This window comes from Lingula anatina, chromosome 10, assembly GCF_051362555.1.
Source record: "Lingula anatina isolate TDL-2025a chromosome 10, LinAna3.0, whole genome shotgun sequence".
NCBI lineage: Eukaryota > Metazoa > Brachiopoda > Lingulata > Lingulida > Lingulidae > Lingula > Lingula anatina.
This window is the reverse complement of record NC_141776.1, coordinates 12,216,159-12,240,985: the sequence shown is the minus strand read 5'-3', so window position 1 is coordinate 12,240,985 and position 24,827 is coordinate 12,216,159. Positions and strand designations below refer to the sequence as shown.

General features: G+C 35.8%; 2 protein-coding genes across 5 annotated transcripts in view; both read left to right on the top strand.

Moving 5' to 3' along the window:
* The window catches only part of LOC106163743 (protein timeless), a 100,213-nt gene extending 88,969 nt beyond the window's left edge, over window positions 1–11,244 (top strand). For both annotated transcript variants that reach the window (XM_086997952.1, XM_086997953.1), the window contains 2 exons: window positions 5,035–5,161; window positions 5,544–11,244. In XM_086997952.1, coding sequence (XP_086854078.1) covers window positions 5,035–5,161; window positions 5,544–5,709 — 293 coding nt within the window. In that variant the 3' untranslated portion in view covers window positions 5,710–11,244. The remainder of the gene's footprint in view (window positions 1–5,034; window positions 5,162–5,543) is intronic.
* Window positions 11,245–12,922: 1,678 nt separating this feature from the next.
* LOC106163583 (leucine-rich repeat and calponin homology domain-containing protein 1-like) overlaps window positions 12,923–24,827 on the top strand; it is a 39,703-nt gene continuing 27,798 nt past the window's right edge. For all 3 annotated transcript variants that reach the window (XM_086996902.1, XM_086996901.1, XM_086996900.1), the window contains exons 1-7: window positions 12,923–13,120; window positions 14,353–14,497; window positions 20,461–20,590; window positions 21,239–21,344; window positions 23,746–23,882; window positions 24,179–24,321; window positions 24,672–24,816. In XM_086996902.1, the coding sequence (XP_086853028.1) occupies window positions 12,946–13,120; window positions 14,353–14,497; window positions 20,461–20,590; window positions 21,239–21,344; window positions 23,746–23,882; window positions 24,179–24,321; window positions 24,672–24,816 (981 nt within the window). In that variant the 5' untranslated portion in view covers window positions 12,923–12,945. The remainder of the gene's footprint in view (window positions 13,121–14,352; window positions 14,498–20,460; window positions 20,591–21,238; window positions 21,345–23,745; window positions 23,883–24,178; window positions 24,322–24,671; window positions 24,817–24,827) is intronic.

The window sequence follows — 24,827 nt, the reverse complement described above, 5'->3', positions numbered from 1 at the left end:
GGTACACATGGTTTCGGTCCCGTCCGGATCGTTCCGCCGGCTCCGTTGGCTCCGCCGGCTCCGCCGGACGGCTACCGTTACCGCTTCTCCTCCTAGACGGTAAGGGCCCCCGTACCCATCTCATGGATTTAGGTCACCTATAATCTCAACTCGTTCCACGTAAAATTTAGGCTTTGTCGGTATTGGGGTCTGGGTGTGGCACTCATTGCAATGCACCCTTGTCTAAAAATGGCAAAATTAAATGCTAATTATCTACCCTACGGAAGGAGTTATGGGAAAAATTTCTATAGCCGGTTTTCCAAAAGTCATATGTGTAGATTTCAAATATACCCTTGGATTTGACCTTTGACCTCTACTTCAAGGTCAAATGGGCCAAAATTTTCAAAAAAATGAAATTTTTTACGAAAAAAATTTTTTTTGCCCTGTTATTCAGACACCACACAGACTTAACCAATAATATTATTGGAAAGTGTTACCCTTCAGGTCATCTTTCATCTCCATGAACTTGGGGTCAATCGGTGCATTTTCACGGGAGTAGCGGCCATAAGATACCGAAACTGAAAACTGTCTCTAATTCGGGAACCGTTAATGCTAGAGACCCATTCTTTTTTGCATTTTGTAGAGCATGTAAAGCCCAACACTGGAGGTGGTCTCGGGTTTTTTTGTATTCCATACGGTTTTCGAGTTACGCTGTATCAAAAAGTACATATTGGTGGTAAAAGCAAAATGTGCAGTACGGTAATGGATAATAAATTTTGAACTCTGGAAAAATAAAACATAAGGCTTGGCAAAGCAGACAACTTGTGTTCAAAAATGACATTATTTCATCAAATTTGAACTTCTGAAACTTCAGAGCACCTCCTATTTCAAGAATTTTGACCAAAATGACATTTTCTTTATTTTAATTAATTTTTTCTGTACGAAATTTAAGGCACATTATGGTAACTCCAAAATTATAACATCTAGTCCCTTATATCTCCAAAACTGGCAGAGATAGGTCCATAGTTACTATTGAAGTTGAATAGGAAGTCATATACTGGCAATCTTACTATGACCTTGAAATTGACCTTTGACCTACTTTTCACCATGAACTGAACTTTGCAAATTTTTCTTCCCTTTTATCTCCAAAACTGGCAGAGATAGGTCCATAGTTACTATTGAACTTGAATAGGAAGTCATATACTGGCAATCTAAATGTGACCTTAACATTTTTTTTTTGCAAATTTTGCTTTCCTTTTATCTCCAAAACTGGCAGAGATAGGTCCGTAGTTACTATTGAACTTGAATAGGAAGTCATATACTGGCAATCTATATGTGACATTAAAATTGACCTTTGACCTACTTTTCACCATGAACTGAATTTTGCAAATTTTGCTTTCCTTTTATCTCCAAAACTGGCTGAGATAGGTCCATAGTTACTATTGAACTTGAATAGGAAGTCATATACTGGCAATCTAAATGTGACCTTGAAATTGACCTTTGACCTACTTTTCACCATAAACTGAACTTTGCAAAATTTGCTTCCCTTTTATCTCCAAAACTGGCAGAGATAGGTCCATAGTTACTATTGAACTTGAATAGGAAGTCATATACTGGCAATCTAAATGTGACCTTGAAATTGACCTTTGACCTACTTTTCACCATAAACTGAACTTTGCAAAATTTGCTTCCCTTTTATCTCCAAAACTGGCAGAGATAGGTCCATAGTTACTATTGAACTTGAATAGGAAGTCATATACTGGCAATCTATATGTGACCTTGAAATTGACCTTTGACCTACTTTTCACCATGAACTGAACTTTGCAAACTTTTCTTCCCTTTTATCTCCAAAACTGGCTGAGATAGGTCCATAGTTACTATTGAACTTGAATAGAAAGTCATATACTGGCAATCTAAATGTGACCTTGAAATTGACCTTTGACCTACTTTTCACCATGAACTGAATTTTGCAAATTTTGCTTCCCTTTTATCTCCAAAACTGGCTGAGATAGGTCCATAGTTACTATTGAAGTTGAATAGGAAGTCCTATACTGGCAATCTAAGTGTGACCTTGAAATTGACCTTTGACCTACTTTTTATCATGAACTGAACTCTGTTTATTTCTTTCTCTTTTAACTTCAAACTTGACAGAGATAGGTCCATAGTTACTCTTGAACTTGAATAGGAAGTCATATACTGGCAATTTACTGTGACCTTGAAATTGACCCTTGACCTACCTTACGAAGAACTTAAATTTGATTGTACCATATATATTTTTTGCAATGGTTTAAAAATTCTTGTTGATTGCATTTTTACAGCTTGTCAAGCACAAAACTGGTGGCTGTGTCCCTTATTTTGTGTATGTGGGGGTCTATACGAATGCGTTTGCTCCAGCTGGTGGTACAATATTTGGAGGCGGTATCGCCTCTCTGATCCTCTAGTTTCTTTTAACTTCAGGTATCCTGAAATATAGAAATTTCATTTAGTGCAGATGTCATGAATTGATTTTAATTTAATCACTTTTCACAGCTCACACAGTGGAATGTAGAAGTTTCTTTAAGTGCAGATGTCTTGAATTCATTTAATTATTTTTCACAGAAATTTTGTTTAGTGCAGTTGTAATTCATCTTATCACCTTTGACTTCAGGTATCCTGAAATATAGAAATTTCATTTAGTGCAGATGTCATAAGTTCATTTAAACACTTTTAACTTCAGATTTCCTGAAATGTAGAAATTTCATTTAGTGCAGATGTCATAAGTTCATTTAATCTCCTTTAACTTCAGGTTTCCTGAAATATAAAAATTTCATTTAGTGCAGATGTCATAAATTCATTTAATCTCCTTTAACTTCAGGTATCCTGAAATATAGAAATTTCATTTAGTGCAGATGTCATAAGTTCATTTAAACACTTTTAACTTCAGGTTTCCTGAAATATAGAAATTTCATTTAGTGCAGATGTCATGAATTCATTAAATCTCCTTTAACTTCAGGTATCCTAAAATATAGAAATTTCATTTAGTGCAGATGTCATAAGTTCATTTAAACACCTTTAACTTAAGGTATCCTGAAATATAAAAATTTCATTTAGTGCAGATGTCATGAATTCATTTAATCTCCTTTAACTTCAGGTATCCTGAAATATAGAATTTTCATTTAGTGCAGATGTCATAAGTTCATTTATCTCCTTTAACTTCAGGTATCCTGAAATATAGAAAGGATGAGTGCGAATAAGGGGGTAAAAGTGCCCACTTTTGTACATGAAAAATAAATTGTGAATGAATGAAAAAAAATTGATGCCTAATTAAAGTTGGGGGCTTACACTTTTATGATCCACATAAAATAATATTTTTATTGAATTTGAAATATAAAAAATTAATGGTAAAATGACCTTGTCAAATATTCATGAAAATGTGTGTTTTAGGGGGGGGGGGTCTGAATTGTAACGCTACATATCTTTAGTTATAGTAAGGTGACAACTGTGAAATTTTGTAATTGGGTACAGAAGGTGCCTGTGTAAAAAAGAAAGGCAATAAGTGGCCAATCACTGCTTGTGATCAATATATTGATTGCTTTATTCTTAAATGTAGTGCTGATTGAAAGAAGAATCTTACAGTGACTTGAGGATAAAAGATGTTCATTTTTTATATGAGCCCCTGCCTCAGACAAGCTAATTATTCACGGTTGAAAAGATATGAATATAAGGTGAGATATATGTGAAAATCAGCTTGTCTGAGGGTTGGGCTCGATATGTACTCAAACTAAATAGGGACATTTTCAGTCCATATGCTAGCAGGCGGCCATGTTTATTCCTGCCATGAGGTAGTTGCTACATGCTTAGATAGGATGGCTAGGCAGATACAGTGAAACTTTTGTACAAAAAGAACAACCCAAAATAAAATGTAGGTCTTTGAAAGAAAAATAGGGGTTAGAGTCATAGGGGTCAGTAAAATATTTTCAATTACAACCCAAAAAAAAGAAAAGTCATTTTCATATAATGCATGCTATCCAAAAAAAAGGGGGGGGGGGCGGATATGGATAGGAAATAGAGTCCAAATACAGTAAGTATATCATACTTTGATTCTTATTTCTTAGGATTAAGAAAGATTAAATGTAAAATGATATTCAAAGTTATATTAATTATCTAAATAGCAGATGTACATTGTGGTGGCTCCTACTTTATATAGAGACCCATGCTGTAATAGAACTCTACACATAAGGGTGGCTTGACTCAACCCCCTCTAATGGGCATGAAAGTACATTTTGTACAACCAAAATTGTTGTGTAAATGTCCCCTTTTATGTCTATTTTGCAAAAAAGTAAAATAAAATGCTCCATCCCACACACCCTAGGTTTGTTACTTATGACCTAATCTTCCACACCAGCACTATTCATAATAGCTTTGCAGAGTTTTTTCTTTTATTTTCACCAAAATGCTATGAATAATTTTATTAGAAAAGTTATATAAAATTAATAAATACACTGAAACAAGTTTTTCTAGTTACAAGACTTTTATACAGTTAAGTGAAATCAGTGATGGCTTCTGTGAGTAAATAAAGTAATATGCCACCCCTCCCTCTCTTCTCTAGGATTAAAAAAAACATAATTACTTTCCCATTTTCTTGTGTCGCACCACAATTATTTAACATTTAACTCTTTTACATCACAAGACAAGTTTCATTTGACAAAAAAATAATTTATGTAATATATATGCTGAAACAAGTTGCTCTGATTCATTAGACTGCATACAACAGGTAAATCCAGCTCCCCCCCCCCCCCCCCCCACACACATACAACTCATTAAAAATACTAAGTTACGATGCCTCAAACCAAATAATATTTTATCACACAACCAATATATGTATAAACTTTATAATAGCAATTTTTTTAAAAATTTTGACGATGGGCACTTTGCCAATGGTTATTCGCACTCATCCTTTCATTTAGTGCAGATGTCATAAGTTCATTTAATCACTTTTAGCTTCAGGTATCCTGAAATATAGAGATTTCTTTAAGTGCAGATGTCATGAATCAATTTAACATCCTCTAACTTCAGGTATCCTGAAATTCCATCCGGATGACATCCAGTCTGGAAAATCAGATCAATTATCTTCGGTGGAGAGCGAACCCAGCATGTCAACCAGTCTCCAGGGCTACAAATTAACAGATGGCTCCACGAAAAGGTGGGTTCAGAAACAAGTCTTTGTTGATATATATATATTTTTTCGATTGCTTCATAGAAAATGACTTGTATCGAGAATGTTTCACCAAAAATGCTGAAAAATTCATTTGTCGATTGCTTCATAGAAAATGATTTGTATCGAGACTGTTTCATCAAAAATGCTGAAAAATTCACTGGTAATAAAATCTGTATTGTGATTGTTTTATAGAAAATTGTTTGTATTCAGAATATTTTACCCAAGATTCTGAAAAAAAATTTAAATGTCATTTTTTGTTTCTTCTTTCTAAATGTGCGTAAAGAATCAATATCAAATTGTCTTTTAGCGATCTGTGTCTTCCTGAAACTCGAGGTCAGATTATTATTTTTATTATTATTTTTTTAAGATCTCAAAGCAACAGCAACATCAGCAGTGCCCTTTGGATGGCTTTTGTACAGCAATGCAATCTGGAGAGGAGTAAGATTGGAATGGGAGGTATATCCCGAAAGATGGAACAAAACAGCACGTCTAGTGACTCCAGTTTGAACATGCGGGTGGGCCAAGTGGATTGAGGCGGATATTGTGGGGTTGAATTGACTTGATAATGGAGTGCCCTGGGCATTCCATTTGCACAACAATATAGCACAAAATTTGTTCTCTCTCACTCTCGAGTTCACTTATAGAGATTAATCGGCCTGATTCAGGAATGTTAATGACTTTGTCTTTAAAAATCATGGTATTGGTTGGTAAAGTTCCCTTGTAGTTAGTTACCTTCTATTATTAACAGATTTGCATATGACATTGTTTTATATTTTTGTGAGGAAGACGTGAATTGTTCTCTGTGAAAACATAACATTTAGGATATTGTAAATCATGACATTGTAATGTAATACACTGCTATATATAGCAGTGTGATTATTTATGAATGTTGTTTTAAGACATAACATTTTGGGGAACTTTTAGTAAAAGAACAATATTTGAACCAAAAATCATGATTATAGGTTATCTATTTAAGCACTTGCATACTACAGTTGCATACAACAGTGTTATATATTAAAACTGTTATTACTAAAAGACAACTCCCTTTGTATGCTGACATCATAATCTCTACAGCACTTGGGTAGACCGTGTATAAGTACAGAATAACTTATTTTTGCTGTCATTTTCGCACAAAGGATAACAAAAGTCTAATTTTTTATTACTTTGTCAGAGGTATTGACCTTCTCATAGGTCCTTAAGGTTGGTGCATTGAAGTAATATCAGATGTGAAATATCACAGGGTAAGTCGTCCCATTAATGTTTCCTCAACTGCGTGGGCATCTGATAATTGTCATTAATCCAGATAAGAGCATGCAGGTTCACTTCTAAGCATGTTGACAGCATTTATTTATGAAAAAATTACAGCACTATCATAAGATGAATTTTATATTGGTAAAAATTGATTTTCTGCCCTTATATGGGAAAAAAATGACAAAGCTAGCATTTCTTATTGTAAATGGGCAGTTTATATTCAGCTGTTTTATATTTGGGGATCGGAAGTAGCAGAAAGTTAATGAAAAGTAATTTGTTGCTACAGAGACAACTAAAACGTTTTTCTATATACAAGGCATGATAGCCTTTTGGCTGTTAATTTTTAAAGAATGTTTATGACCAATTTTGAACACTTCTTTTTCTCCACATCTCAATGGGGTGATTGTTGATTCAATGTGTACAACAAATACATGCCATGAATGATTGGCAGATAAAGGGGGGGGGGGAGTTGAAGATTTTTAGCAAATTGTTCCTCAGGGAGTAATAGGTAATTAGTACCACCAGCGTGTACGCTGGTGGTACTCATGGTTTTAGTCGCGACCCGTCTCGTACGGCTCCTGCGGCTCCGCGTACCGCCGCCAGATACAAGTCACCGTTACCGCTTCTCCTCCTAGACTGCAAGGACCCATGTCCCCATCTCTTGGATTTAGGTCACATATAATCTCCACTTGAACCCTCTGTTCTTTTTGTCTCAGTCAGTGCATTGGCCTGGGTATGACGCTCGTTGAAACACACCCTTATCAAAATTTTTGAAAATTCAATGCCAAATATCTCCCAAATCGAAGGAATTATGGGAAAAATTACTACAGAAGCCTGACCAAAAGTCACATGTGAAGATTCCAAATGTGCCCTTGGATTTGACTTTTGACCTTTATTTCAAGGTCAAACGGGCCAAAATTTTCTAAAAATCTTAATTTTTTGCGAATAATTTTTTATTTCTGCTGATTTTCAGAAACTACACAGATCTAACCTATGATATTATGGGTAGTTGTTACCCTTTGGGTCATCTTTCATCTTTTTGAGTTTGGGGTCAATCGGTGCATTTTTATGGGAGTAGCAGATGCCGAAACTGAAAACTCTCTCTAATTCTGGAACCATTAATGCTAGAGACCTCTTGTTTTTTTTTTATTTTGTAGAGCTTATCAAGTGCAACATAGAAGGTGGTGTCCATTTTTCCTTTTTCGATTCGGCTTAGGCGTTGCATTATGTTTAAAAGTTCAATATCCGATATTCAGTGGTGAAAATAAAATGTGAAATACTCCAAAATTAGCTGAGATACACCCATAGTTACTATTGAACTTGAAAAAAGTTGTATACTGGTAATCTGACTGTGACCTTGAAATTGACCTTTATATCTCCAAAACTGGCAAAGATTCGCCCATAGGTACCATTGAACTTGAATAGGAAGTCATATACTGGCAATTTACTGTGATCCTAAAATTGACCTTTGACCTAATTTTCACCATGAACTAAACTTTGCAAATTTTCCAGACCTTATATCTCTTAAACTATCAGAGATACGCCCATAGTTACTGTTGAGTAGGAAGTCATATACTGGCAATCTTACTGTGACCTTGAAATAGACCTTTGACCTACTTTTCACCATGAATTGAACCTTGCTAATTTTGTCACCCTTATATCTCAGAAAACTGACAGAAGTAGGCTCATAGTTGCTATTGAACTTAAATAGGAAAGCATATACTGGCAATCTGTGGCCTTGAAATTGACCTTTGACTTACTTTTTATGATGAACTGTACTTTGCATGTTTTCTGGCATTTATATCTCCAAAATTGGCAAAGAAATGCCAATAGGTACTATTGAATTTGAATAGGAAGTCTTATACTGTGACCTTGAAATTGACCTTTGACCTTCTTTTTCACTGTGAACTGCATATTTTCTTGCCCCTCATATCTTCAAAACTAGCAGAGATATGCCCAGTGTTGCCCCTTGGTTTTCTTTTTTATCAGCAAATATGCAACACTGATAATACATTTCGAGGAAAACCAATAGGCCTTTTGTCTAGAAAATCACAAGTGTGATCAATTTGAGGAAAATACAGGTCAATTCGAAAATTGATAGGACCATTTTTACAGTTATTATTTATTTATTTATTTATTTTTATTTTATTTTTATTATTATTATTTTTTTCTTTTGATATTTTGAGAATTCTTGTTTTTTGCATTTTATGGAGCTTGTCAAGCACAAGACTGGTAGTGGTGTCCCTTTTTTTTTTTTTTTTTTTGGTTTTCCATACGAATGAGCTTACTCCAGCTGGTGGTACAATATCCAGAGGCGGTATCGCCTCTCTGATCCTCTAGTTTAATAAATAGATTATGTATTATTTTCTGTGTTAAGTATGGTTGAGTTAAAAAAAAAAACAAATTTGGACTCACATAAATTCCAGATTTTTATACTCCAGTCTTGAGTTTTGCTTTCAATTGTTGGATGTGTTTTTTTCAGAAGCAGTGACATTAATGAAAAAGTTAACAAAATGCATTTCCATTACAAACTGCATCACTTGGTAAACGATCTATTTTTTTATCACATAGAATTTCATTTCATTTCACAGTGTACAACACGGTACATGTCATTGTAACTCCACAGTGTCAGATTAAGTGAATGACAACAAGTCATGTCCTCTGCTTGATGTTCATCTTTTATTATTTGCTTTTATTTTAATGTTTATAATACGAGGAGAGAATACAATTTTAGTTGACATTTGTGTTAATTTACGTGTTGCAGATGTACTGATTTTATGTAACTAGTATAGTGCAAGCTGTGAACAAGAGTCCTGATTGACGACTGAACCACAGCTTTATTATTTTTTTTAATTACTATTATCGTATAGGTATTCACGTAGAGTTTATTAACAAATGGCTGATAGACTGTTACAGTTATTTCTTTGCAGTGGCAAAGCATCTCCAAATGTTTTGAACTGGTATTTATCATAGCCAATTGCAAGCAGTGGAAATTGTCTGAGACAGCCTAAAACTAGGTCTCTGATACTTCCAATAAGATACTAGAAAACTTGTGAAAATCTGCATGGGGTAGTGATAACCTTATGGGTACACACAAAAACATGGTAAATATGTACTGTTGTGCAAGAATTCAGAAAAAAAAACGTACATGAATTCTGGAACCCTTTTTTTTTTTTTTTTAACACCACACTCTAGTATGCTATTACTTTCTTACTTTCGATCCCAGAGTCCTGTGAAATCTCTTATCATTTTACATTAAACACGAGACTTTGGGTTGTCTCCCAATGATTTCTTTCCATTAAGCCTGTAAAGTACTTTTCTCCATTCTTGTGTATTTTTGAGCATAAAAATTACCCAGGTTTCATGCTTGAAACAAATGAATATGAATGAAATAATAAAGTAAGAATAAAAAGGTTTGAAGGATAAATGTATATTTGAAGACATTTTTATGTATGTGTAGATGTGTCCTCACATGGAGATATTGTTTATGTATGTATGTATATATATATCTTTTTATGAGACATTTGTTCTCATTTTGTCTGCATATAAATGTAAGGGACATCAACCAGATGTAGTAATAAAAAGATTATAAAATAGTAAGAAAAAAAAAAAATTTCACATTAAGAAAAAAAAAACCTTTTAACTTTATGGTTAGTAATAAACCTCAGTAAATAATGAATGAACAGTTTTCAATCTACATTTTGTAAAGTATGATTCTTACTTAACATCAGTTTAGATTTGAGATCATGTCAAATTGATGTTACATGCTAAGACCCTTTAAAATAATGTGTCAAAATATACAGTGACAGGAACTTTCTTGGTCCTTTTGAGACCGTGTTCTTGGGGCCTACATTGGGTTTCAGAGTATAGTGTAAATTATGTTAATGACTCGTATCTTTTTCAGTTGGGGAAAATTGTGAATTTTTCAAATACAATTTTTTCATGTATAAATTAATAAAATTATATCAGTATAATCACTACAAATCCTACACAGAATGTGTTTTGATGATTCTAAAATTAAGTTTTTAAAAGACCGAGTATGTTCCCCATTAAAAAGATTGAGTATTTACCAAAAGAAACCCTCCAAGTACAGGCCTAACCAACTACCAGACTCGGCACCTAAGGATCCTGAATTAACCGGCATGTCGGACCACGCTACCCGTTTTCAAGGTGTGTGTCAGATCGCATTTCGGAGTATCAAACCCCAGAACAAATTTTGTAGCACGACTGCGGGCTCATCCACGCTCGGCTGAACAACCTTAAACTGTACTCTTACTTTAGAGTACTCTATTTTATTGTCTCTATGGGGATATTTGGGGACTTTACGACATTCGGTTTGAATGTTTTAACCACTTTTGATAGGGCTTTTTTGCATTGTATCAGATAATGTGGCAGTCTAAGGTTCATCTAGGTGGCTTTCAAATTTATGCACCCGGTTTTAAAATCATATAGCGATTTTACGACAATCGTTTACTATCCAATCAAGGTGACAGCCGAGCATGCCAGGGCTCATCCTGTCGGTGTTCTGGCTGATACTCCGAAATGCGATCTGACACACACCTTGAAAACGGGTAGTGTGGTCCGATATACCGGTTAATTCAGGATCCTTAGGTGCCGAGTCTGGTAGTTGGGTAGGCCTGAAGTAACTAAGAAAGTTGAAGCCAAATATCAAATCAACATACTATCAAAATGTCAACCAACTGTATCATCAATTCTAAAGTCCACTTGTATCGGAGTTCTTTCCTTTATGTAACATTAATTTTATTAATAAAACATTATTTCAGTGCAATAAAAAATTTCTGACTGAAGGAAAATTTCTTTTTTTTTTTTTGTCAAACAATTAATGTTGCAGCCTCATTTTTTCAGAGCAAACTATAAGTGCGTGTTTGGAGGGGGGTACCATTCAGAAAAAATTACGGCCTTGGGGAAGGTGGGGTTCATGTTATCTGCATAGACTGCAATCCCATAAACCTATCTTACTAGCAGGATGGATCCTATTCTGAGGGGATTCTCGCTAAATTGCATTCAATTTAAGCGGCTTAAATGTCTGTCACGTCCACTGAAGCTGCCAGGGGGAATATGAACTTTTGTGCACACTTAAACTAAATGGAATGTAGTGAAAAACCCATGGAGATAGATTGATCATGCTAGTTAGGGTATGGGAATGGTCCCATAGATGTTCACCATTGGTTTGACATGAGTTTAAACCTATGGTATAATGTTTCAATACTTTATGGATAGTGCCCCACGACTCTCTGCCTCCTGCACTCAGAATAAGTTCCCATAAACCTATCGTACTAGCTGGATCAACTAGCTCTGTGGGACATCTGACTAAAGTGCTTTCAGTGTAAACACCTTAATTATCTGGCACATGTATAATTGGCTTAATTGACTGGTGTTCATTACTCTCTCGCAGCTTGAGTAGGCGTGCCAGACATTTGAGCCGCTTACACAGAATGCAATTTAGGGAGAATCCCCGTAGATGACTCAGATTGATCCAACTAGCTCGAAAGGTTTATGGGAAGGCTTCCGTATGGCAGACACGGCTGTAATTTGGGGAAAGACTTAATCCCCTTCCCCAACCCAGAGTAGTTTCGAATATTTGCAAACTTAAAAGAGCGCAATCCACAGATATATGAAATTTGCTTTGATATCTTTCCCTATAATAGAGAAATGATATTTTGGGCAGTTTATTTTGTTAGCTATCACTTGATTCACTCATTATTTATTTCCATTTGTTTTTGAAGCCAAAATTAATTAATTATGTAAAGCGGTGAAAAATTGGAGCGATTTGCTTCAGTCACACCCAAACGCATTCCCCTCAACACTGCGCAATCTCACCTAACACATCCACTACGGGTCCACAGCCATCTTCACACGGACAGATTCGTTGTTGGTATTACTTTACACATGACTGAGCTGGTTAAATCAAAAATGCATACGTACCGGCGTATAGATTATACACTATTTATGATTATCAGCAATAAACGTGGAAGATACAGGGCATTTTCTTTTTTCTTAAGGGCCTAAGGTATTTTCCCGAACAATAATAAGCAGTATAGTACACCAACAACCCACATTACTACCGGACCTGAAATTTTCATTATAAACGTGACTATGTTGATGTCGAGACATGCAAAACACGTTTTCCCAGTTGGTTAAAAAGTGCTCTTCATTCTCTAGAGCTCATTTTCCCTTTTCGACTGGTGTTAATTTACTTGGCATTGTGAATGCGGATTCTTTATGATTATAAAAATGTAAAAACAAAAATGTCTCTAGACTGAGTAAGGTTGTCCTGTTGCATTCACTGCTTTAAACAAGGCAATGAGGCATATCAAAATGCTTTACAAATTCGAGCATGGGCTTGTATGTAGCGCAATCTACTATTTGTAATGACTAGCGCCCCGGCTGACATCCCAAAAGCAAAGTATATGATGCAGACGATCAGTTTTCTGCACTGAAGTATCTTCTTCCCACAATCCTCAGCGCCACGCATGCGTGATGCTATTCAAAACAAAATGAAAATGGCGGCTTATGGCCATGGAGGCCAGAGCCCAACCTCTCTAACAAGGACGTTAGAACGCGTCTTTGATGAAGCCCAGCACACGGGGGAAATCAACCTAAGCGGAAGAAAGATTAAGGAATGGCCAAAAGTCGCCATGAAGTACGATCTATCGGATACAATACTCACAGGTTAGTAAGTAGCGAAAGACGTCTCGGCAGAAATTAATTTGTTGTTGATGCCTTTAATCATAAGGTTAAATGGGTGTGTGCCTTGTATGTGAGAAAAAAATGACAAAAAAAGCTCACTACTCTGCACGGCTGTTATGATTTTGGAAAATGATTATGAGACCCTACAAATTGGAATGATTATTTTATCACAGAAGCAAGCACTTCAGAGAGAGAACGAGGACTTCCGATAATTCATGACATTTTAATGCAGTTTGCCGGGGTCGGGTAGATCGTCTGATAACATTAACAGTGATAAAGATTTTTTAAATTATATCTTTGACATTTTTCTTACTTAGCGAAATTCATAATCAACTTTCCATGGGCACAAGTTTTTTCCAAGGTTTTATTACAATGTTTTAAAAATCCAGAAGTATATTTATAAACACTGCCGTGTGTGTTGGGGGAGGGGGGCTAGTGTTAGAAATACAGTTAACCACTTTCTCTCAGAACCCAAAACAGTGATTTGATAGTCGAACCAGTGAAATTTCATTATTATTATCATTTTTTTTACTTTCAGAATTTTTAAGTAGTTTGAGTCAATTATTTCTGTCTTACTCATTTAACACAATGGGTTATTTAGCAAAATATATATTTAATAAATTGTAGTTTGTATGTGTGCAAATCTAGATTGCACCCCCTTACACACACACATACACATGCACACCAACTGTATAGGTATTTGGATTTGCTCTAGCTTTTTCCTCAGATGTTCAAAAATCCCAATAACATCCATTCCCCAGTGTCACAAATCCAATCAAACCCAGCCATATGATATCTCCTGTGTACTGATGATTACATCAAGTAACACAAGCATGTTTCACTAAAGAACTATAGGTCAGAAGTTGATCCAGTTGTTAACGTCAAATTTGTAGTCAATATGGCCCCAGACAAATCAGTAGTTATACAGTCGTTTGCAGATAAAACAATTGTGTCTGTATTTTAACAAGAAGAAAACGACTCTTTCTGTAGTAAGTAGTTTACAAAAAGCCCATGCTTTCACTATACTATTTGTTTTTGACATATCCAAGAATTGGTTTACAGAAACCCCACTTTTCTATTTATTTTTTGTTTGTTTGTTTGTTTCAGAGATCACCAAAAGCCAGTTTAATGGTATCCCTTCTTTCCATTTTACTTCAGTCATTACTTAGAATCAGTTTAATTAAACCTAGTATTTCTATTCCATTCTGTTTCAGACATCTCCAAAAATCGTTTCACAGAAATCCCATGTGATCTATGCAATTTGCTGTCTACCACTAAGCTGCAGTGTTATCACAATGTGATCAGGTGCCTACCAGATATGTTGAGACAGTTACAGGGATTGACATACCTCAATGTCAGGTGAGCTTGACCTTCATGTCCAGTGGGGTTGACCTTCATGTCCAGTGGGGTTGACCTTCATATCAAGTGAGGTCATCTTAATGTCAAATAAGGTTGACCTTAATGTCAGGTCTTGACCTTCATTTCATGTGTGTTTGACCTGTATGATAGGTGTGTTTGACCTGTGACAGGTCAGGTTGACCTTAATGTCAGGTGTGTAAGACCTTTGTTAGGGAAGTTCGGCCTTAATTCCAGGTCTTTTTGACCTTCATGTCAGATGTGATTGGCCTTTGTCAGGTGAAGTTGACCTTCATGTTTGGTGCTTTTCATCTTGATATTATGGTTTGGCCTTAACATTTAAGTCATTTTTTTGCTGAAATTGGAATTACTATAGTTATCAAAAAAGCTACGTAATGATAGCGTATAAAATATTCATATAAATCTACTAAGGCTTCAGTTGACTTAGCCAAAATTTCAAAAACAAAAATGTTTTTATCACTGATTTGACTTTGAAATATGAATCAGCTACTAGTAAATGAATTTAGCTGAGCTGCAGAAGAGTTTATCCTAGGTAAGCCAACATACCTCATGCACCAAATTAATATGTACTTACACGTCCACAAGATTAGCATACTTCATAGTTAGGTTGGTTACCCCCCTGGCCTAAGCGACCCACGTATGGGGTAAGATCTAAAATTCTTAAGTGTCAGGTAAGAATTGTGCCTATTAAGTGTAAGGTGAATGGGAAGTGAGTAAGAGATGCCCAAATATGAAATGATACATTGTTAAGCCTTTTTTTTTTCTTCTTAGGAAGAATTTATTTATATGATTTTTCAAAAGGCAGTGTAACCAAGGGTAAAACGTATGGAGTGATATTAATGTATTTTTCTTGTTAGGCCTGTCAGACTTTGCAAAGCTGTGTTTAGACCAAGAATGTTTAATTTAACCCAAGAATGACATTGTAAATGGAGAAGTCACTTTTTCAAAAATAAAAAAATGTTTATGAAGAAAAGAAATACAAATCTAGACCTTATCAGAGAACTAAATTTGGAGGAGCATTAACTTTTTTGTGTGGTAGGTAAATCGTGTGCCAGCTGTGGTGTTTTTATCTAGGGCTATATCAGGGGCTTTTATTAAATCCTCAGGTTAATAGACAGTCTAATGTCTATTTCATTAATCATTTCTTGCATAGATTTGATACAGCCCACTAACACCTTCATTTGCTGAAAATGTATCATAGAGAAAAGGCTTGTGGGTCTCAGTTTTACAGACCGTTGAATTGGATGTCTCTCTATTAATATTTGGAGACTTTTTAAATGAAAGTCTTATATTTCTTGTCTCCCACTTTTAATAGCAGTACAGTTCAACAAAACAAAACATGGAAATAATGATAAGCCTTGGGTGTTCCACTAAAGAGCTTATTTATAAGCCTAAAATTTGGTCAAACTTTTAGGAAAAAAAGTCTGCTTTCACCCTAAAAAAATTAATAGTTATGTACAGAAGATGAAAAAGTGTGCCAGTTTTATTACAAGGAAGACTTTTTCTTAAGTTTGACTTCAAATGTTTTGTGAAGCAAGGTTTTAGTACGTTTTTAACTGACAACATTTTGCCCGAAGTGTTTTTTTGTTGAACAGCAAATCACTCCAACCAGGTTTTATAGGCATAAGTTTAACTGAAGGTCATAACAGTATTAACCTGTATATATTTACAGTCAGGGGAAATGTCATTAAAAATTAAGTGGGATACTGGGTGGGACATTACATTATTTGGCCAATGGTAATGTCTTTCCACACCTTAATAAGACAATAGTACAGAAGTGGTCAAAGAGGAATCTCACTATTGTTTTATTTTCTCTTAAGTCACATCATTTCAATAAATTTTCATCATTTCAATGAAGAGGAGGTAATCACTGTACTACAAATAATTTTCACCAAATGATCAAAATATTCCACAATTTCACTAGATTTACCCTTGATTTGGTTCTGAACATATACTTAGTAGCCTTCTTAAAGATGTTTATTATAAATTTAACCCAGACGTATCTATTTTCGCTCTCGAAACAACCACTTCTTAAATATTGACAAGGCTTGAAGCTGAGAATTTATGTATTAGATATATATAATAGAGTACAAGGTTTGGCACTTAAACTTAAAGCAGCACATAGCTTTGCATACAGAGACCAGTGTTTGTTTCGTTTCATGCTGTCACGTAGTCCATATCATCAACCTTAGAGATTGCTCTTTGATACAAAGTACAAAAGTAATATTCTCTCCACAGCAGCTTTAGCCATTTGATATACACTTTATAACTCGGCTTGTTTTAAGTTTCAATCAGGTATTATTTGGTTTCATAGCTTTAAGCTTGTTAGTGCATTACCTGACTATTATTTTCAGATTTACATTTACCTAAGAGGCTTGGTTGATCCATGTATTGTTGGATGAATTACTTTGACAAGAGCATTTGAATGTGGATGTGAAATGTTGTATATATGTGGATTACTGATAAGGTATATGGATAGTAAATTGAATGAGGCATTGAATCGCACTTGTGCCCATTATCATGCCTCTAAATGCAGTTCACATGCACTCTGAAAATGAGAACAAAATATGCAATTCATGAAATGAATAGATAATAGAAGTATGCAGAAATAGATCAAACATGTAAAGAATTCCCCAGTCAATACATTTCTGTCAGTGAATAGCTGCAATGGTTACGTTTCCCTTCACCTTCAACCCGCAATGAAATAAAACTTATTGTACTGCATTGTACATCATAACAAGTGCACCAGGTAAATCTGTTGAAAATCTGTGGAGATCTGATAAGTAATTAATACACAGTGGTTCCTGTATCAGATCAGTTGAAGCTACAGCTACAAGTTAATGCTATAACTGTCAGAGCATCATTCCTGCCCTTGGAGCCATGACTGGAGGGATCCATCAAGGGTACATTCAGAGCAAAGTTAATCCGTGGATGAACAGATCTGCAGATAAATTAATAACCCACCCGCTTGAAAGCTTGCTGCAAAATGATCCCATAAGAGACACTGAATAGATTCCCCACGGTAAGTTTTCAAGTGGGTCGGCCATATTTGATCCAGGGATCTGTTAGTGTGCGAATCCAATTTGGTTGTGAATGCGGCCTGAGTTCAAGACTGAGTGACATGGCGGAGCTATGCTTAGCATGTGGTTTACATGTGTGCACTGTTAGCTAGGATAACATGCCATGTGATAATTTGAGGAGGAAGGTAGTTCCCTTCTGCTCGGAGACTTGCCAGCATTTTCAGCATAGAAATACATGCTAATATGTAATATACTGTATATTATGAAATGGATACGTGATATACATACACTGATACAGTAAAAAAAAAATGTAAGACATTCCATCCATGAAAACAAAAGTTTAAAAAAGAAAGAAAGAACGAAAAAAATGTTTGGATTTCCATCTATGAAAACATCAAAACCAGATAGAAAGCTGTTTAGATTTCTATTCATGAATAGCAGATTGGAAGTCAAAGGAGTTGAGATAATGTCCACTGCACTGCTGTTCTCACTATGGAGACAACTGGGGTATCCAGATTAACTGCATTGCAGCCTCCACCTTGTCAGCTTGCCTCTAAAGGCTCATTCCCAATAAAACTGTCATTCTATGTAGATCAATCCAACTCCATGGGGACTTTTTCTCAATGCAATCTGTTTTACAGATTAACACCTCTTGTTTCCAACGTATTGGTATAAACACCAGCTTTTCTATATTTTATTCAACGCCAGGAGAGGCATGTCATTTGGTTTAATGTGATTATATTCATTCAGCAAGAATACCTGACGGGTTGGGTTGATCTATGGAGAACAATCATTTCATTGCGAATGAGCCCTAAGAGGTTGAAATTGTCAAGAAGAAATTAGCTTTCCTGAAATGCAGAAATAGTTATTTAATGAGAAGAACGGAATGTTTTATCACTGGGGGTTCTCCTTTGCCTTTTCACTTTCCAAGTTTGATTTTAATTCAGGTACATGAGTATGAATGCTTAGCCAAAAAGAAGCTAGAGCAAATAAAATTTGGTTCAAAATTATTACCAGTTTCTCCCTTGGGTTATTTTGAAAGCTGATCCCAGAAAAAAAAAGAGATAATCTTTCCTCAAACAGCAGATTACCAGTTCAGCTTCAGGCATATCAACAGCTGTAACATACAGGTAAACACACACCTTCATGGAAGGGAGAAAGTTGGTGCAAATTAGATCTCATAGTGGGGCAATTAATACCTATCCAGCAGATAATCCAACTACAACCAAATGCTGATTGATATATATACCTGATAGGTATTTCAGGTGAATCATTACAACTGTCAAGCAGGCAATTATACCTGTCAGTGGGTAGATTAAGAAAAGTGTACCATAAATAATATTTAAGGGTAAGTGATACATATCAGGTCATCTGTTGCCTTGTTATTTAGCAAGATTGTGGAAGTCAACAGGGGCTCTGTGTGGGGGGGGGGGGGGGGGGGGGGGGGGGGGAGAGAAAAAACACCTGAGCTTCTGTGCCTGAAAGTAACCTGTACATACAGGTGTGATAGTGGGGGTTCTGTTTACCTTGGGCTGTCTATGTGTTGAAATGTTGGTTCATCTACATAATGTTGAGATGCACAGTATTAGTAATGGCAAATATGAACAGTCGAAATACATGCCAGTGTCCAACCAGAGCCAGTTTGACCAAAGAACCTAGGGCCAAAGTATTGGGTTATAAATTTATAACTTCAGAAATATTGTGGTTTACTTTGTCCTAAGACAAAACAGTTAAAGTTGACTTATATTAAGTAAGGATGCACAGCCTGTTGCCTAAGAAGCTGAACAAAGATACTTTGTGAAATTTATAGATGTGTTAGGTACAGATTATGTACAGTACTAGTATATAATTATAGAGGATTGCATGGTACCTTAATTTTGAATTTTTAAGTTGTGAAACTGTGTGACCTGATCCTGATTCAGCTCTATGGATAGATTTCCTAGGCTGTGGACAATAAACTTGTTATGTCAGCATGTGTCATATTTGATTGATAAGAGTTATCTACCACTTCTGTCTTCAGTGTGGACACCCACATACATGTGCAGGTTGGTTTACTTACACACATGCACATTCACGCGCACGCACACACACACACACACACACAGAGAGAGAGAGAGAGAGAGAGAGAGAGAGAGAGAGAGAGAGAGAGAGAGAGAGAGAGAGAGAGAACACACATATAATTACACATACTCTCTATCTCACACACACTCTCATGTTCCCCAATATAAAAATGATCCCTTTTTATGCATATGCCAACTCCATAGTCCAGGATTTATACGAATGCCTAGCATCCTGGTTTTTATTGCACCATCTTTGTTATAAATTGGATTTGGATATTTGTTAGGCTCCAGTCAAGTTTTATGGTTTAATTGGATGTATGTACTAGTCTCATTATCTTGTACTTTGGTTAATGAAGAGAACTTGGCTTTGATGTGGCATCAATCAATATGTATTCACTGGGGAATCACTGAACAGTCTGTTGTGAATGGGGATTAGATACTTGAACATTGCCGCAATATTCTTATAGAGCATGAAATAACAGATCAGTGCCTGTGGTATCATACCAAAAAATAAAATAGAGAGAAAAAGAGAGAGAGAGAGAGAGAGAGAGAGAGAGAGGGGGGGGGGGGGGGAGGGGATAACGAGGTGGATTTGACATTGGGAATTAGGATTTTGGATCTGGGTCTTTTGATATACAATTTACTTGAGTTGGCATGTATCCGTCTGGTGGTCTGAATGTCCATGCATGCATGTATGTACGTGTATGTGCAAATATGTGATTTGTTGTCCAGTTTCCATTGTCACCCACTGCTCTAAAGAGGGAGTTTTTAAAATATCGAGTTCATATTCAATTCACAATTTTCATTTGTCTTATTTTTCTGCTTTATATGAACAATTCGTAATGACTTCTTTTTTCCTTTCCAGTCGTAACCAGCTTACGTTAATTCCCCCATTCATCTGTGACTTGCAGTTCTTAGAAGTCCTTATTGCCAGTAATAATAAACTAGTCTCCTTACCGGAAGAGATAGGAAAACTAGAGAGACTCATGGAGCTGGTAAGGGATAAATGTGTGCCATTGTAACATTCTTAAAGTTTTTTTTTATTTCATCTTGAATATTGTCAACACATAATCATTATGAATATTGTTACAACTAGCACATTATTATCCTGAATATTGTCACAGCAAGCAAATCCTATGTAATGTCACAACAAACATGTTACCACAGCAAACACATCATTTTTACATTGTCAGAGCTAACACATTTATATCTCTCACATTGTCACAGCTAACACATTTATATCTCTTATAATGTCACAGCTGACACATTTTCATCTATCCATACATTATACTTTAATACACCGTCATCTTGCAAGTAACACCCCACCATTCTTCATATATGAAGCTACGTAATAACCAACACAATAATTACAGGCGATTTATAATGGACTGATTTGTTTAACAGAAATGTTCAAGACTTGGTTTTGCTGTTGCTTGCTAAATGAAAAACTTTGTGTAAATTCTCTAATTGCAATGGTTTTTGTGAAGATAATACTGGTCCTGAAACCACCACTAGATGGCAGCTCTCTCTTAGCATTTAAACCTGTAATTTCAAGATGTTATTGTGGTGATAAAATGTTAATAGCATTCTATATACTTTGCAAATGACATGGCCTTGACCTACGTTCTTTGTTCTTTTTTTAGGACATCAGCTGTAATGAGGTCACTCACTTGCCCATACAAATAGGAGATTTGACCTCCTTAAGATCGCTCAATGTTCGTAGGAATTTATTAGTAGAATTACCAGCAAGTAAGTATAGAGTTTTGAAAAGAGAGGTTCTAGATAATGAAATTTTCTAAAAGAAAATGGATCATTGATTAACTGAGACTGGAAAAATTATTAAAGCGTGTATGAGTTGCATGCAGACACGTTAATTTTTGTGTTGCCCCTTGTATGAGAAAACAAATACTGATTGAGAAGTGTCAGTTATGCTGTTACTGACTGGGCTTTATATGGAGTCTAAGAAGAAATCTGTATTTGGTGTGATGTTGTACCCCCTGTGAGTCTCAATTCAGTTACTGATAGCATGTGACAATATTAATGAGTGTTGCCAAGGAGACATAACTAGGTCACAAGGCACTTGCCAAATATTGCATCACATGCTGTCTGTAACTGATAAAAGGCTAACAAGATGGAGGGGTATTATATTGTTCCATAATCTTGACATCTCCACCAAGGACAATTACATAACTCAATAACATGATAATGACTATCCGTGTCTGTCAGTTATGCGTCTGTAATAGTATAATATTGATTTTACCCCTCTTATGGAAAAAGCTGTCAATAACAATGAAGATTTTTTTTGTCTTTTTCAAACTGGAAATTGATCTTTGATTAATAACCCACAGCACAGGAGCTGTAGAAATGTCTGATACTGTGGCAGTTTCAATGTTTGATTGTTGAAGTGGAAATCTCAGTAGGCTCCAGAAGTGGATCTATAGCCCCCTAATGCACAATGCTCGCGGGAACTGTTTTACAAATGACTCACTCTTCTGTCTGGACCTGTCTATAAAATAAGTGGCATGAGGATTACATCACAAGAAAATATGACTGAACTTAACATCTGCTTCCTTCAGACCAGCAGCCTTTCTGAGTTTTCTAGGATTCTTTATTTAGACTGTCAAAACTCTTTTAATGAGAAATTTCAGGAAACACTGTCAAAGGGTCATCATTTGTGTCAGACATTTACTGATGAGGAAAATCCAGAAACTTTAGCTATTTTTTTCCTTTTTATATTTCTTTTCTTTTCTTTTATTATTTTTTTGAGATATTCCTTTTTTTTTTCATTTTTGTAGAGAAAATTTGTATTCTTTCCTATACTTTTGCAGTGAACTTCCTGAATCCTTGTTCTAAAAATATTTATTTCTGTATTTTTCTATTATTTTCCTATAATAATAATAATCTTTATTGGAGAAATCGCAACCCGAAGGTTGAAGTTATACAATTACATATATGAATATTTAAGTCAAGGAAGCCTGGTTATTTTTGCACTGGTGCACTCCGTAGGCGGTCTCACCTCCCTGGGGAGCATACAGCTCGGCTGCCATATAAGGCGCTCATAGCTAATATAACATTTCTAACCTGCCTGACCAGGCCCCTGCTTCAACCCCTTTATGCTGAGTGCCAAGCGGGGAGACAGCAGGTACCGTTTATAAAGGACTGGTATGTCCCCGGACGGGATTTGAACCCACGTCCTCCCGCTCCGGAGGCGGACACTCTAACCACAAGGCCATCCGGTCGGTAATGTCTGTTATAATGTCTTGGCACTCTGCTAATGCCACCAGGAAGCAGGTGGCCGTCAGGCTGAGTGATAAGAAAGTTAATGGCCGTGGTGCACTAAGTCAGCTTAATTGCTGCTCTCGGTTGGGTTATGGTTAGGGTTTGATGAATTACCTCCATGTTGACCGCCCAACGTCTCAGACTCTCAGTATGCTAGCAGACTGTTAGTTTCATATTAAAAACTATGATAATTGCTCAGTAAATTTGAACAACGTTAATTAATGATTTTTATAATGAGGTGTTTTGTTTTTAGTAGTTGAATTGTTAATTTGACCATTTTTTGAAAAGTTAACTGGGTTTGGGTCAGAATGTTAACTGTTGTGAAGGTCTGGAATTGATCTTTTCGAAAAAAAGTTGAATATTTAAAAGAAAATGAGGCATCCGAAATTTTTAGATAATTACTGTAACTGGATGCAGCAGTCTTTGCTTGACTAGTCCACCAAGACAAATGAATTAATATATTTTGGCTGGCTAATAAGAGTTGGCTCAATTAGAACGAACATTTTGCCATCTTTTGTTATGCTAAATGGCCTTTGAGACAAATTGTTTTGGTAGATTAAGGTAGACCTCAGAGGAATCTATGAAATTTAAGACAATTAGTACTGATGGCCTGTAAAGCTGGAATAAATGCAAACTGTTCCATAGTATATCTCACAAAATTGTTTAATTTTAAGTATTTTTTGGTGGTTTTAGAAAAATCTATAATTTTTCCTCTGTTACGTTGCAGGTTTTCTGTTTTTTTAGTCACTCTCGTAGTGAAGGCAGAGACTGGTGATTGTCTTTTGAAAAAATTGTTAAAACTACCAGAAAATTTTTTTTTTTTTTACAATGTGGATTGTATGCTTATATGATCTGTTTTGTTCTGTTTCAGCAATAGGACAGTTAAAGCTACGGCTTTTAGACTTTGCTGGGAACAAGATATCCACAATACCAACAGAGTTTAGACATATAGACACACTTGAAGTGCTCAAATTAGAAAATAACCCCCTCACAAAACCTCCTGCACATGTAAGTACTAGATAATATGATAAAATTCTACAGGTGAAAATTATTGCCAGTTTCCAGTCAATGAATGAAAAAAAATTAGCAGGAAAAAACTGCCAATATGCATATGATATCTATCAGAACATTCTGTAGTATTGATTTTTTTGGCCCATTTTTTTCCATGATTTATTAATTTAATTTCTAACAGTTTATTGGAGAGAGTTCAGATTTCTTTTGTGCTCCTTAGGCTAAGATGAAGACAATTGACAGAAAAAAAGAAAAGAAGCTATGTTCATTACAAATTTTCAATTTTCTTTTAGATTTGCACAAAAGGTAGAGTCCACATCATGAAATATCTCCAAATAGAAGCAATAAGGGAAGATAGAAAACGTGGAATATTAAATGAAACAGACAACCTGAGAAAGGAATACAGGAAGTCTACATCATGGCAGCCCGTGGAATAGTAAGTAATTCATAAAGGATGTTGTTGTCCATCTGTTTGTCCTTCAAATGACCAGCTAGTCACCTTTGGGTTTGAGTAAGTAGCTATAAAGGTAGCTGCCCATGTAAATTTTGCAGAACTTCTTCCATACAATTAAAATGATTGTGTAATAGATGTTCAGTCTGTCATTAGGTACCAACCCAAGGTAATTGGCCACCTTAAGAGGCAACAAGCTGAGAAAATAGTCAACGTTTTATTGAACACTACCACACTTTTGAACCCTGATTACCTGAAGGGCCAGTAGCTTTAAAGTTTTTTGGCACAGACTGGATGTTACGTGTGTGATTATACTATAATATTTTCCATTACAGTAGCAATGAATTCCAGTACCCGCCAGAATCCCCCAAAAGGCACACGTTTGCAGGGGCCGACTCTGGATACAGTACAACAGACAGCAGCGACAAGTCCCGGTGGTCGGGAGAAAGCATCGACAAAAGTCGGTGGTCACCCTCAGAGGTAAGGTGGAT